This window comes from Eleutherodactylus coqui, chromosome 8 (genome assembly GCF_035609145.1).
Source record: "Eleutherodactylus coqui strain aEleCoq1 chromosome 8, aEleCoq1.hap1, whole genome shotgun sequence".
NCBI lineage: Eukaryota > Metazoa > Chordata > Amphibia > Anura > Eleutherodactylidae > Eleutherodactylus > Eleutherodactylus coqui.
Window position 1 is genome coordinate 190,100,326 of NC_089844.1, and position 16,202 is coordinate 190,116,527.

Consider the following 16,202-nt stretch of genomic DNA (forward strand, 5'->3'; position numbering starts at 1 on the left):
TAAATACTCCGCATATGTATGCAATCGCTGGCCGCACGCGCCCGTGTGCACGAGGCCCAACTAATTTCTGTTTGGTTCTCTATGGACATTGACCTGAACAGAGATTATGGCGCAGATTTATGAAAACTGTCGAAAAGAAAATCATTTTTGTTGCCATAGAAACCAACCGCAAAGCAACTTTCACTTCACCAGAGCATCATGAGGAATGAAAGCTGCACTGTGATTGGCTGCTATAAGCAACAAAGACTGTTTTTTGATTTAGACATTTTCAGATATTTCCCATTAAACAGTCTCACTTCTCACCGATGTCTGCCCAACTATGAGGCGGGAGTCTCAGAGAGGCGCTAGCGCTGCCAACTGGCCGGTATATATTACCACCAGCCATATCAATGACCGGTATACAATAACTGCCTGCTACAACAAACATTTAACTTACTCGATCTATTGCTCCAGCAGTCACCGCCAGTGCTGAAGGCCGTCTGTGACCCCTGACCTCTCACCGGCATCTGTGTTCCTGCACAAGCAGAGATGCCAGGAGGTCACGGACTGATTACAGCTGCTGGAGCTACAGACAGGGGAGTTAAATGCATGCTGTAGCATTGCTGGAGGTCTACTACAGGGGGCACTATTACTACTGGGTCCACTACAGGGGGCACTATTACTACTGGGTCCACTATAGGGGACACTATTACTACTGGGTCCACTATAGGGGACACTATTACTACTGGGTCCACTATAGGGGACACTATTACTACTGGGGCCTCTATGAGGGAAGCCATTATTACTGGGTCCACTATGGGGGCACTATTAGTACTGGGTCCACTATAGGCGGCACTATTACTACTGGGTCCACTACAGGGGGCACTATTACTACTGGGTCCACTACAGGGGACACTATTACTACTGGGGCCTCTATGATGGAAGCCATTATTACTGGGTCCACTATGGGGGCACTATTACTAGTGGGTCCACTATAGGGGGCACTATTACTACTGGGGCCTCTATGAGGGAAGCCATTATTACTGGGTCCACTATGGGGGCACTATTACTACTGGGTCCACTATAGGGGGCACTATTATTACTGGGGCCTCTATGAGGGAAGCCATTATTACTGGGTCCACTATGGGGGCACTATTAGTACTGGGTCCACTATAGGCGTCACTATTACGACTGGGTCCACTACAGGGGGCACTATTACTACTGGGTCCACTACAGGGGGCACTATTACTACTGGGTCCACTACAGGGGGCACTATTACTACTGGGGCCTCTATGATGGAAGCCATTATTACTGGGTCCACTATGGGGGCACTATTACTAGTGGGTCCACTATAGGGGGCACTATTACTACTGGGGCCTCTATGAGGGAAGCCATTATTACTGGGTCCACTATGGGGGCACTATTACTACTGGGTCCACTATGGGGGCACTATTATTACTGGGTCCACTATGGGGGCACTATTACTACTGGGTCCACTATAGGGGGCACTATTACTACTGGGGCCTCTATGGGGGAAGCCATTATTACTAGATCCACTATGGGGGCATTATTACTGCTGGGTCACTATGGAAGGCACTACTACAACCAGAGCCACTAACAGGAGTCACGGTTATACTGGGTCCACTAATGTGAGGAGTACTACTTCTACTAAGGCCACCCATTTGTGACTCCAGGATTTTGTTGGTGATTTCCTTCATCAGACTTATTCCTAAGTTCTGTTTGACATTGTTTAAAGGAATCCATTTGCTAGTATTCGCAAACAAAGCCAATGCTTGTGGCACACCGAGGCAAACGACTTTGGCGGTCACATGTCTATGTCACGGGTACAGTCAGGAGCGCCCCAAGCCTCTATGCTGCCTGAGACGAAGTGTGAAGGGCCCCTCCCAGCACATAAAAAACAACTCATTTTACAGGCAGTGAAAGCGCCAACACACAAGATACCCCACACATATGTCCACCATTGAGACTTGTCTGAAGTGACAGAGTAAGAGTGGTCCTAATACTAATAGTATCCCCAGTAGTGGCCCCAATAGTAATAGTGCCCACCACAGTGGCCTCAGTATGTGTCTTACATAAAGCCCAGATTGGTGGAGTGCTGCAGCGATCCATTGGGCTCTTGGTCACCTCTCTTACTAAGACCCTTCTCCCCCTTAGTTTGGGGGTCAGCAGCTCTGGGAAGAGTCCTGGTTGTTCTTCCATGTAAACATTATAGGGGCTGCTGAGTTCTTGGTCACCTCTCTTACCAAGACCCTTCTCCCCCTTAGTTTGGGGGTCAGCGGCTCTGGGAAGAGTCCAGGTTGTTCTTCCATGTAAGTATTATGGGGGCTGCTGAGTTCTTGGTCACCTCTTTTACCAAGATCCTTCTCCCCCTTAGGTCTTATTCCGACATCCGTATATCGGACGGGTTTTCACACCTGGCCGATATACGCTGTCCCTCTTTGCAGGGGGAGGAGGCGGGCCGGGGCAGGAGCAGTGCACTGAGCTCCCGCCTCCTCTCCACTCCATGCCATTATTTGCAATGGGAGGGGGTGGAACTTAGCTGCGCCCTGTCCCACCCCTCCCATTGCAAACAGTGGCGAGGGGGAGGAAGCTCAGTGCACTGCTCCTGGCCCGTCTCCTCCCCCTGCAGAGAGGGACAGCGTATATCGGCCGGGCGTGAAAACCAGGCCAATATACGCACGGCGGAGTAAGCCTTTAGTTTGGTGCCTCTTGGGAACTTTCAGGGCAGCAGAAATGTTTTTGTAGCTTCTCCAGATCTGCGCCTCCACACAATCCTCAAGGCTTGGTTTTACTGATATAAGATCTCACAGCTCACAATGCATATGTCATATCAACTGAATTTACCACAGACTCTAATGAGGGTGTAGAAACATCTCAAAGAGGATCAAAAGAAATGGGAGACCCCCAGAGCTACAGTTCAAGTGTCATACTAAAGGGTGTCAATACTTAAATCAATGCAAAATGTTATTTTTACTTTTTTTTTTTTTAAATTTACGTAGATTTCTAACATTCTGTTCTCTCTTATGGGCTATTGAGTGCAGAATGAGGGGAAAAACTTGACAATTGTTTTTAATTTGCACAAGGTCACAACATAATGAAATGTCTAATGAGCATCCAGAACTGCTGTAAATGACGGCTGTAGAAGCCTCCGGTGTTGGGGGGGCAGTCATGCTACATCTTCAATGTACTCTTTATTTGGTGCACTCGCCAATATTCCCTTTCTTGTATAGAGTAGCAGTTGACTATGCTGTTCTACACAGAGGCATCCAGTCATTCTCTTTTACCATGGGAGCCTATGGACTACATTTGCCGGTGTTTGCCTGTTCATGCATCAGAGGCATCCATCGGAGTTGTACGTTGGGACATCCGCCTGATGTATACCTCCAGTGCACACTGCTAATGCCCCCTCAGCTTCATGCTTTCCCCACACATGTGTAATTCGTTACCTCAGAGGATGGAACTGACGACTGGGATGCAGATGACGTCACTGGTCTTTGAAGAAAAATGATTTGCTTTGTCGTCAGATTTCCTTCGCTGAAATGATAAGCAGCGCTCAGTTGCACAATACTGATACATGGATGGAAACATAATCTGACATTACATTCACACTGCTGGTATTTTGATGGATCCAGTTTTAATAAAATTGAAATCGGCAGGACGGAAGTGAAACGGAAAGCTTTACTTCAATTTTTTGGCAGATTTAGGGCTCTCGCACACTGGCAAGAGCGATAGCGGGATGTGATTGACGCCCAGATAGCACTCTAGCAATCCTTCAGAAGCCCTGGATGCGAGGCGTGTCCGCAGGAAAACAGCTTTTCTTACATTGCTTTTAATGGGGCCAGCGGCCGCAGCGCCAGCCCCATTGAAATCAGTGGGACATTGCGATCCTCTGCCACTGCTGTGACCGCAGTGGCACGGGACTCTCCGCGACAAGGATCTTCGGTGGGGGGGGGGGGTGTGCTTAAAATATAATTCCCCCCCCCCCCCCAAAAAAAATAACTGTAAAAAAAAATAAAATAAAAAATAAGAATACATCACCTTAGAAGCGCTGTCATCTCTGGCACAACTTCTGGCAGATCCCCAGCACTCTTCTTCTGCTCCTCTTCTGGCCGGAGATTGGAAAATCTCCACCTTCTGAAGCGCTGCCTCTGATTGGCTGAGCGCTGTGACCAATCAGAGGCAGCACTGATCTGTCAATCAATGCTCAGGGCTGCCTATGATTTAAAACACTTTGAAAAACTCCATGTAGATGTTGCCCTTGGTCAGATCTGAACCAGCACTGTAAGGCCGCCTGCAGACGGCCAGGTCGGATCCGGTTGCGAGAATTCTCGCAGCACGACCCGACCCGAGCGTCTGCAGAGAGCAGCATGACACTAACCTGCTCCCGCGGCCCCCCCGGCTCTTTCATGTGCCGGCTGCCGGGCAGCCATCGCATGCACAGAGCAGAGCCGGCGGCCGGTGAGTGACATTTCTGTGTGGGGCTCTGCGAGCCCCGCACAGAAATAGAGCATGCTGCGATTTGTTTGCCGCGCAAGATTTCGCACAGCCAAATCACGGCCGTCTGCATAGGATTGCGTTTGTTAACGCAATCCTATGGCAGCTTCCAGGGGCGTAAATTCCACGGGAAATCCCACCGTGGAATTTCTGCCCGTCTGCAGGCGGCCTAAGACAGCAGTACTATTCACTATGCTTCTTCTTTCCATGGAGGAGAAGAAGGAGAAACACGTACAAACTCCAGGCAGATGTTGTCCATTGTCAGATGTGAACCTAGACGCCAGCCCTACAAGACAACAATGCTAGCTGCAGAACCAGCAAGCTTCTTCCTTCTCTGAGGGGAGAGACAGAGAAGACCTTATTCTCTTTCTCTCTCTTTACCTTCTCCTCTACCGAAGGAACAAGCAGAAGTTAGTGGCTTCCACTGTTGTTTTGCAGGGCTGGGCTCTAGGTTCACGTCTGACTATGGACAACATCTGCCTGGAGTTTGTATGTTCTCTCTGTGTTTCCCATTCTCCTCCAGAGAAGGAATAACAAGTAAGGTGGCTCAGTTGTTCGCACTGTTGCCTTGCAGTGCTGGTGTTCTAAGCTCAAATCTGACCCAGCACAACATAGATATGGAGTCTATGCAGATGCTGTCCTTGACCAGACTGGAACCTATGACCCCCAGCTCCGCAAGGCAACAGTGCTAACAAATGGCATGATTCAAACAAAGAGATTTAAGCGAAAATCATTCAGTAGAAACGCATCTGCGGCAAAAACTATAGCTGGATTGCTGGCTTCTCGTTGTGTGTCCCCGCTCCCCGCTCAGCACTTGACATAGAAGCCAGTGATGTCCTTCAGTGAGCGCTAATGACCTTAGCTTGTGCCATCATTCACCCGACTGTCGGCCCGTGTAATGCCAGCCATTACTGATAGAACGCACACAGCAGGCATGCGCCATTGTCATTTCTCACCTGTTGTGCCTTATTATGGGTGTTGGTATAACACAAGTCAGAAGCCATCCGAACTCTGCCAGAGTGTGCAGGAGAGGCCCGTAGTCCGCTTTAATGTCAGACCCCTAGAAGAATAGGTGAAAATATGACATCATCTAACTATCCACTAGCGAGTGACATGTTTATCTTAAGGAGCTAAAAACCCCAGATCATTACATTAGTGTTTTACCGGATCTTGGACTTCGTGGTATGGACAACTCCAGTTGTGTACCGATGCAAGATGCCACAATTCATCCGCCATACGCTTGCATCAGTGACCTGCAGCCTGATACAATAGTATGGAAGCATGGTCACTAAAGGTTACTTTACATGGGGCGACCGTTGGGCGAATTAGCTGTGAATGTAGGCGGGTCGGGCCGGGGGGGTTCCAACTGCCCACCTCCATTAACTGCATACAGATTGACCAACTCCTGGTTCCACATGCAGAAGGCACCGAGCGACAGACTGCTCACCTATCTGAGCGGAACTGAAAGCTGAGCGACTCCAACAAGTGAGTGAAATGTTGCTCAGCGCCTTCTCTGGCCACTTGTACATGGCACGACTATCGCCAGGAATAGTCTCTGGAAACAGTATTCACCCCCAGTAAAGGCACCGTAGTCATGACTGACACTGTCGCAGTTACAGTGCGTCGTGTGCTTGTAATGCGCACAATCTATTCCAGCGCAATCTCTAGTGTCGTCGGCGAGGGCTATCTGTTCACAATGTCTTCTCGTCTGTTGTCAAAACTAGAAATAAAATGTCTGCTTAAATAAAAGGTTGGAAAGGACGGAGTGGAGGAAAAAGACCCGTGCCATGTCCTCTGCCAGAAAGGATGTTGGTGCCAGTGCCAGAAGATTAAGGGCTCCCTCACGCGAGCGTATATGCAAAAACACGCACAACAGAGCGACTTTTTGCGCAGTGAAGGTTGCATTATTGCAAACATATCTGCTCATTTTAGTGTATTTTCTGCGCTGCCAGGGACCGTTCACATCGGCGCTGCAGGACATGCCCGCACCGTTATTTAAAAGGCTGTGCAGCCTAATTAGTCCCCAGTGTGTTATTTTCCCCACTAAACTTCGCAGTTCATTGCGCAATTGCGCGGGTATCAGGTGCGCGTTTCCATGTTCCCAAGGACTCTCTTGCACAAATGTGCACCAAATAGAGCAATCTGCATTTTTTTTTCACGCGTGCAAAAGTGAAAGTGAGATTGAACCAATTAAAAACAATGGGTTCTATTTTCTGTGCATTGCATGTGAAGAAGCCCTGAGGCATGCATTGCCAGGATACTACTGCTTTACATGGAGCGCCATCACAAGGCCACATTGGACAATCACACAACGCAAAGACTTTGTACTGCCTGTGGATGAGGCAGCAGTCTCGCTGTCACCCTCTCTGTCACCTAGTGCTCCTCAGTTATCCATCACGGAATCAATAGCCAACACGCGGAACCATGTGCCCAGCCATCCAGTGGTCGTGTGGCAGAACATCCGGACAAGTTGATGGTGGTGCAGTTGCAGCTTGACCACCTGGTTAAGTCCACTGCTTTGGGCAACTGATGACGTGCACTCAGACTGGGTAGCAGAAAAATAGCCACCCTTACTTCTCTAAGAAAGCCATCCCTTCCGTGCACAATCATGTGGAGGTGAGGGCGGTCTGACCTGCGCCACCGTGGAGCAGCAACTATGGCCAGGGCCAATACATGTCTTACATGGCATATTTTGCAGTACAATGCACCACCGCAACACGGCTGAGCATTACTGACATCTCCACGATTGTGGCGGTCTGTTTCAACATCAGACTCCCTTTGCCTATCATTATCCTCCTTAGTGGATATAGCTCGTGCTCCTCCTTCCATAGGCGTAAGCTGTAGCACTGGGCCAGAGAAGCCACACGGGCAGGAGCTGAAGGAGGAAATCTCACACTAGTCGATGACACAGAAAGAACTTTGTCACTGCAGCGCATCTGCGACGTGCTCCATGCATTGCATGTGATCAATTTGGTCATGGCAACACATATGTTGCTTTGCAGCATGTGCTGGCCATGTCCAGGAGAGTTTGCATTTGCTTTAGCCATTCTTATGTGTTTAAGTGTGCCCTCGTAGACCTGTAGTGACAAAATGCTTGATCTGCGACGTTCCAGCGCACTGGAGTTCCACCTGTTGGACCGTGTGTACGAACAGTAGAAAGCCGTGAATGATTTCCTCTTGCAGCATGTGGAGCCGGTGGGATTTTCCACTCAGATGTTGGCAGCCGATCAGAGACACGAGTCACATGTTGAGGCCTTTTGAAGATTCATCAGCAGAGGCAATAGCAGGACGAACGATGTTATAGTGATGATATTCATTCTGGAGCAAAGACAGCGAGGACTCAGCAAGCGGTGGAGGAAGGATCAAGCAGTGTTTGTGGTGGAGGAGACGGATGAAGTTATCACAGGACAGGATAAGGGATGAGGCAGACACCCAACATGATGACCATGGTAATATGGGGCTCTAATGGAAGCAATGCTGGGGAGGACGGCAAGCTCTATGCTTCATTGCTTGTGTGACGTATTATTAGCATGAAGCAAAGAGATGACTCCTGGACAACTACACTGGACCCTCGCTATTACACCAAAATGGGGGAATTTTTTCCCACCTTCTGAGAGGGTACAAGGTATGTTTCAATGTTTACAGAATGCTCTGCAGCAACCTGGGTTTTTGTATGGCAGTGACGCCACTAAACTATGACGGAACGTACGTTGCGTTACAGTGTGACCATCACATGACTAACGTTAGACATAGCTGAAAGTCCTCCCCATAGATGATATGGAGCCCAAAGTGCTTTCTTCTCCCAGACGTCTCTCCAGCTGCCCTGGATTTTGGATGGGGATATTTGTGACGAGCCAACCTGGACAACAGGTGCTGATGGGCTCTTACCTAGACAGGTGTTCCCACCATGCACCAGGTGAGTGCTACAATATTTTTGTTATAAGAGAGCACAATTTTTTAACAAGGCATTGTTCATAAGTTTATTTACCTTCTGAGAGGGAGGCAAAATTGGCTCATTATTGAGATGAGCTATGTAGCCAGCTTGCCGTGGCTTTCAAGCGATAGACACCTGCTACAAGCATTTCTGACCAAGAAGCCAATCTCCGCTCCCCGTTGAGTCTACCCTCCACTGCCTCTGCCAGCACTACCACTACAACAAGTAACAGCGGCACCAGCAGCCGCCCATTCAGTTTGGAGAACATAAGGACAAACTTTTTCCATCCAATATGCTGACCTGACACTCATCATCACCAAAGGTTGTTCATCACTGCTGCCTGAACAACCAGCTTCAGTTTTACCTGGACTGTGCACTGTCTCCATCAGATACCCTGAGCCCAGACCCCATGGACTTCTGGGTCCGCAGATTGGAACATTGGCAAGAACTGGCCCAGTTTACCATGGGTCAACCATCTTATCCACCCTCCAGTGTAGCATCAGAGAAGGTATTCAGTGCATCAGCCGGTCTAATCACCACCAAGCAAACAAGACTGTATGCCAAAAGTGTGGAAAAACTCACATTTGTGAAAATGAATCGGACATGGGTTGCTCAAGATTTTAAACTCCTGTGCCTGATGCCATTGTTTAGATCTGCCATTGCTGCTGATGACTTGCTGCTACTACCACCACTACCTTTCCTGTCGAGTTGCTACTACCACCAGTCACCACTCCTGCTGTCAAGTCGCTACTACCACCACCACCACCCCTGCTGATGACTAGCTAGCACCACCAGTCACCACACCTGCTGGAGACAATCTACTACCACCTCTGCCCCTGCTGTCGAATCGCTACTACCACCAGTCACCCCTGTTGCTGCAACCACTGTAGTACCCCAGAGTTGGGGTTTCCACAGCACTTTGATGGCTGCCTCGTGTGGAGTGTCTATGTGTGTGTATGTCTATTGGTGTCTTGTTATGTGTGTTGGCCTTGTCTGGGTCACTGGGAGGTCATGTCTGGTTTCTCCTCAAACTAACCCAGCACGACTGCAGAATGTACCTTAACCTGCTATGTCCCATGCCAATCCCTGACTAGGAATGTTATTGGGTAGGAAGGCTCCCCATAGCCAGTATTGATTAGTGGGTGAGGTATAAAGGTCAGAGCGTGGGTGGAGTTAGGAGGAGGGAAGTGAAATGTAGAGAGGAGACAACTCAAGTCCTGCCTCGTCCAGTCAAGGCTCAGCTAGGAAAATCTGGTTCTGGAGGACGGGCAGAGAAGAGGCCCGTAAAAACAAGGCAACTGAAGATGAGAATGTTTAGTTCGGAGGTCATCCAGAAGAAAGGATTGGGCACTGCAACCGTGAGTTAAAGTTATCCCTGCAATAGCAGAAGTCAGCGTCTACACAGGATAGCCTGCCCTACTCCCTCTGTTCCTCCACAAACAACTTCACAGTTCAGCTCCCCTTAATCTCCCCTGACCACCTCGCTCCTTCATAAAGGGATTAAGAAAGTCCATGTGTTTCATTCTTTATGCCTACATAGATGAAGGTATTGCCTGTTGCAACGTAAGTGTGGACATCGTACTTAATTCTGAAGAGTTGTGACTATTGGATTTATGCCGAATTCCAGTAAACTGTGTGCCTTCGGTTTTACTGATGCTTTCACGGACCGGTCTCTTTATTTCATCACCGCCGGGTAGCAACCAGTCACCGCACCCACTTGGGCAACTCCCGAAAACATCTGCCCACTGCACCTCCAAGCCTACACAGGCGCAAATCAATCAGATGATCCCAGATATTGCTCTGCTACTGATGCAGCTACTTCTACCACCACCCCTGCTGCTACTACCAGGCCTACACAACCACAGAGCAACCAGATGGCTTTTGATTTGTAAAAAAGTCATTTTTTCTTCACTTTTTACAATGCTAATCCTGTTGCTACTCCTCAAAAAGGGATCATTTTTTGACAGCTTGCAAAAAGCCATTGCTTCATATTAAGGGTGCCTGACATTCTCAGCGGCAACTCATATAACACAGAGACCCTGTCCGTGTGCCATGTGATGCGCGAGAGACCGCACACCTGCATGTTCTAGTCCTGTGTGAGACTCGCATGAAAACAGAATATGCTGTGATTTATCCATCTCGCAGCATCGCTGCAGGAGAAAGATCACCTGAGTAAATACACCCCTTCCAAATAATAGGTTGTACTTGCATGCGAGCTTTGTGTGTCTCACTACGCACAAAACCCACACGATTATCTCGCCCGTGTGAATGCATCCTGACTTCCCGGCACAAAATGATGCTACTGTTAAAAAAGGATCATTTTTCAACTGCATGGAAAAGCCATTGCATCTCTCGTTCCCATCATGTATGTATAAATACCGGCAGACATCTGTCCCCAAAAAGGGTTAACCTACCGACCTTTTTTGCTTTTTGAAAGTAAAAAGAAATCAAGCGGTGCAGTGTGTTTTTAAAAATCCCTTGTGGTGAATTTACTACATTTCGCCCAAGAGAAATGTTTCATGTGACTTTTGGATCACTTTTTATTAACCCTTTGCAATCCAATTTTGGATTCAGGGTTTCCTAGGGGGCTTTCTCTTTCTGCCATTATACAATGGCGCCATCTGCTGGCTAGAACCAGTACTGCACTATTTGACATGCCGGAGAGGCCCCCCGACAACAGAGCGGCCAGTAATCTACAGTAAGAATACCCTGCCGGACATCTACCGATGTCGGGGCTGTACAGCCTTCAATCAGAATGTCTTTAGACGTCAGACAGTGGATTGGAAAGGGTTAAACGTTTTCTTGGAGACGCTGTGCATCGGCCTGGGGTACTTGTGACAATCTCCCTAGCAGTTGGGGCAGGGGAATCTAAGAACAGTCTGCGCAGGCATGGGTGTCCCCACTGATGCCTGGCACTTCTCTCACTCCTCTTCTCTTTATAGACAGGATTTTCTGTGTATCAAGGAATGCAACAAGGGGTCTATCAAGAGGAAGGGGTGCAGTTAGCTCGGCAGCTCATGAATCATCATGACTCTTCCTGGCTAGATGACTTCTATCTCTTGATGTGCATTCAGCATGGCCTGAGGCATCTGGCCAAGAAAAGACCTCGATTCATGAGCTGCTGAGCTAACCACACCCCTGTTGTCTTCATTAGCAGCTCGTCCCTCATTAAATAGAAAGCTTTGCCTATCAAGAGTAAAGGCCCTTTTACACGCAATGATTATCGTTTGAACGACTGAACGCATTAACAACTTTTTTTGTATACAAATGCTGAACATTTAAACGTACAGATAATGTTTGAAATCCTCTCCATTTCACCCATTAGCTAAAGTAAACGCTGTATATGTTGTTTGTTCGGGTGGGTGTTTATGCAAGGAATCTCTGTCTGGAAGGTTTTTAATTAGTGTGAAGAAAAGCCATTGTCCTCTGCCAGCATGAGTAAACATGAAGTTATGGTGTTTAGCAGGGCAAACAATAACCCCCCCCCCCCCTCAGGTCTTTCAAATGGCTTAAGTCTGCCATTTAAAGGTGGCCAAAAGCAAACAAACTAAGGACCATTTTTATGCAGGCTGATACCCAGAGATAAGTGACAACTAGTGAACGAACAGTGCACGATGAGTGCGCGTTTACATGTAACGGTTGTCACTCATTTTTCCTCGTTTGAATAAATTTTGAGTGATAATTGTTGCATGTAAAGGGGCCTTAAGAGGTGCGGTTAGGTTGGCAGCTCACAAATCAAGGTGGTTCTTGTCGGCCAGATGACTCTTCTCTGACTATTTGCATTCCGCATGGGCTAACTTTGGAACCTAATTGCAGAGGTACTTCGGTTCATTAAAAAAAGAGAAGAAATTAAAAGTGATTGATTTTTAATCCCTGTGTGATGCTGTTACATGGATCTACAATAAAAACTGCCTAGAAGGGGACACAGGCACTCCTATCACAGTTACTGATGATGATCACACAGCTATAATAGAGGAGATCCTCCTCCTGAGGACTCTCACCCACTGGCGATACGACTTCCCTGCGATGCGAGAGTGAGTGAAAACGCATTATAATGACACCAATGATTTTCAATGGTTTCATTCTCATTAGCGATGTTTTCACTGTAACCTCGCATCGCAGGGCTTGAGAGGGAGCGGGGCTAGAGGGGTTATTATAGTAATATCTCTAGCCCTGCCCCTTACTTGGCTACAGAGGGATCACTATAACCCCTCTAGCCCTGCCCCTCTCAAGCCCCGCCCCCTGCTCTTAGGGAAACCCACTAGCCCTGCCCCCTATCTCTCCAAATATAGGGAGATCCCATGTAGCTCCGCCCCCTCTCTCTTCACTCTCTGCTTCACGATCTTCTATTGATTTCAATGGGGCCAGTAAGTCAGTATTAAAAATCCATTAAGTATCAGATAGGCAGCTGCACTGCATTGAAGTGGCTGCAATACATAGAGGGGACTTCCTGAGTGCGACAGGCAATCAGGTGAAGGGCGCAGGGATGGAAAATGTGTTTTCGCTGGAGTGGCCCTTTAAGTGTTGAAGTCTTTTACACAATGATTATGTGTGCATTATCACCTCGAATACCGTCCATTGTTCTACTATTATAGCATCGTTTCCTCTGTTCTTGGAAGCAGTGACTCGGGGAGCTTCATCTTCATAGACAAATAATCCATCCAATGATTTTGGTGTTTGTTCCCCTGTGAACAGAAACATAAACTATTAAATTTGTGTCTTTATACTAATTTAACTTTTTTATGTTTTGGGCCACAAAAATAATTTAGTAACAGGCAACGAGGAAAATCCAAACGGGAAGGAAGAGGAGGGAGGTGAGGATTTATCTGCGACAATGACTGATTCTTTACCCGCTGACCGTTCTGCGCTCCAAGACTCTTGCGCCGTAATGTTTCTAACAATATTCGTAAACATAAACCTGGATTAACCGTCATGAAGATTATATGTGTAGACAACAAAGAACAGACCTCCTGCGCGAAGCAACAAGCCAATGCGAGCCGCAGGAACTCTTAGGGTGCCTTCACGCTGGCGAGAAAATCTGGCGATTTTCCCGCGCTGTGAGAGTAAGTGAAAGCGCACGGTTATGAAACTAATGAATTTCAATGGTTTCATTCTCATTTGTTTTCATGCCTGTGACGCTGCGTGGAAAAAAAAAACAAAAACAAAAAAAACCGCAGCATGTTCTCTCTTTCTGCGATATTGCAGCGGCAGGGGATTCCTTCATCCCCACTGGGAGTCCTCTCATCACTGAACACCCTACTGCTGCCATCACAGTGTTTAGTAATGAGGGGACTCGCCGAGGGGCAGAAGGAATCCCCTGTCACTGCTGTCACAGCTGCAGCAGAGGATCGCAATCTTCTCCCATTGCCGGCGCTGCTGCTGCCCCATTGAAAGCAGTGGGATGAAGGCAACCCCTCAGTGATGCAACCCCTCACATGAAAACACCTCGCATCTAGGGGGATTTTAGAAGGTTTGTGAGGGCGATATTGAGCCGTAAATCACACCCTCACCAGCGTGCAGGAGCCCTTTCAGATTCATACGTATATTGCTCTACCCAATTATTAAGCCTTATGCCTGTTTCACAGCGTGACGGCGATATCGCCACTACAATATTACGGCTATATCGCAGCTTTGTTCCTGTGATTTGTAGCGTCAGCAATGCTTCTTCTTGAAAATAATTTTGCATCACTGCTGTCCGACAAAAGCGCACAATTTTGTAGCCCATGTGAAAGCAGCTCTAGGGCTCCTTCACACAGACATATTTGTAATACGCAGTGAATAGAGCCCATTCATTTCATTCACATGCACTTATTTTGTGTGCACATTTTCTGCCGCGCAAAAGAGGATACTCTATCTTTCTGCACATGTGCGCACCAAATATCCCCATAGAAGTCAATGGGGTGCGGAATGTGTGCGGCATACACAAGGAAGTGCGTGAAACACTGCACAATTCTGCTGGAAAAAGAACACATCTGGAACTAATTAGTTATTTCAATTAGTACCTTTGTTTGTTGTGTGGAAATGAACATGCCCCGGGGTCAGAAAAGAATACGCTAAAATATGTCAATACGCGCACTAAAAAGCCTCATTCATAACGCAATTGCGCTTACGCCTGTGAGAAGCCAGCCTAAAGATAGCCCAACACCTTGGCCAACGGCTATTTCTGCTGCGCCCCACATACAGCCTGGCTAAGCCAAGAGGCACATGAATAACCCGTTACCGGACAGCCGGCGGCAGCGTGTCAAACATGAAAACAAAAATGTAAGCATGTTGAAATCCAACACGCCTGATTCCCGCCCCACCCCTCCCTCCAACATCTGCTGAGCCAGGACACCTCCGTACATGTTACATGGCAGCCTGTGCCCACAAATCTGTGCATTCTGCCATTTATCTGCATAGCCACCTTGAGGGCTCCTTCACACTGGCGAGGGTGATTTGGGGCTGTGATGACATCCATGTTAAAGCCCCGTAGACACAAGGAGTTTTATGTGAAAACAGCCTCACATCACTGCAGGTCTGAAGGGAATCCCCCGCCATGGTTGTCACAGCCGCGGCGGGGGATTGAGGAGTTTCCCACTGTAGTGGCCCAGAGTTGGGGTGTCTTTAGAGTTGGTGCATGTCCGTTTTGTGTAAACTGTCTTGTGTGTACTTGTGTTGATCTATGTAAGTGCTAACAAGCTTTGTTGGGGCGAATCTGTCTCCCCTAACTTGTTTGTTGTGTGTGGCATTGTGGGAGCTTAGAAGAAGTTGGGAGTCGGAGTCTAGAGTAGTGAGAGAGAGAGGAGTGTGCAGAGATGTAGTCGGTGGAGGAGGATGTGTCAGCGGGAGCCTGAAGCTCGCTTTAGTGTCTGCCTGCGCAGAGTCATGGGCCTATCTCATTTATGTGGGATATTTCCCCACCGAGTCTGAAGCTCAGAGTAACGGTTCCTGCTATGGCAAGTTGGGAGGAGCAAGAGTTGTGTGTTACCACCCCACCGTGTCAGGCGTTTACCCAGGAGATTGTCTATCAGATAACTTAGACTGAGGACACCCATATTAAGGGAAGAAAAGTGTCTTCTAGAAGAATGCATGTGTGTGTGTAACAGAGTTGAATCAGAAGGAAGCCTGCCAGGAGTGTTGTGTCTGAGACTGCCATTTTGCTTTATACTTGGAAAATCAAGGTTGGACTATGTGAGTAAAGAAAAACTGTGTACCTCCAGTTTAAAAAAACTCTCTCTGTCTGTGGACCCTCTCATTTAACAACAAGCAACTGTTTGCTTGAAAAGAGGTACTGGCGTCACGTGACAACACTTTAAGGACTAATTACCATTGTTTACATCAGACTGTTCTTCTTGCACTGCGCGCGACCGAGCTGTACTTTGTTCCGCCATTGTTGGGGAGAGATCCCAGAGCCACCCATGAAAACGATGTTGAGAGCGCCGTGGTCTCCTCCACAATGGCCGGCCTTCTACCCAGACGTTGTACCACTGCTTTTAATGGGACCGGCGCTGCTGCTACCCCATTGAAAACCATGGGCGATATCGCAGGAAGATAAAATATGCAACAATGTGTTTCCTGCATCACATCGCAGTCCCATACAGGAAAACATTGCATATTTGTTCCCTCGGCGTACACGCAATGACATTTGGCGCTGGACGCCGAGGGAGAGGATGGCTTGCTGGTAATACATTTGTTTGGTTACTTTATGTGTTTTATTTAACACAATTGTTAGACAAGGACGGCACACACTGATGTAACATGGAAGTTGCTTACAGAGTATTGTGTTTTCCCAATT

At 47.9% G+C, this 16,202-nt stretch overlaps 1 protein-coding gene across 1 annotated transcript in view; it reads right to left on the bottom strand.

The window, feature by feature from the left end:
• Positions 1-16,202, bottom strand: part of RFTN2 (raftlin family member 2) — an 85,953-nt gene that overhangs the window by 1,140 nt on the left and 68,611 nt on the right. Inside the window, exons 6-8 of the mRNA XM_066577149.1 lie at positions 12,992-13,113; positions 5,451-5,554; positions 3,447-3,534 (exon numbers count right to left, since the gene is read on the bottom strand). Coding sequence (XP_066433246.1) covers positions 3,447-3,534; positions 5,451-5,554; positions 12,992-13,113 — 314 coding nt within the window. The remainder of the gene's footprint in view (positions 1-3,446; positions 3,535-5,450; positions 5,555-12,991; positions 13,114-16,202) is intronic.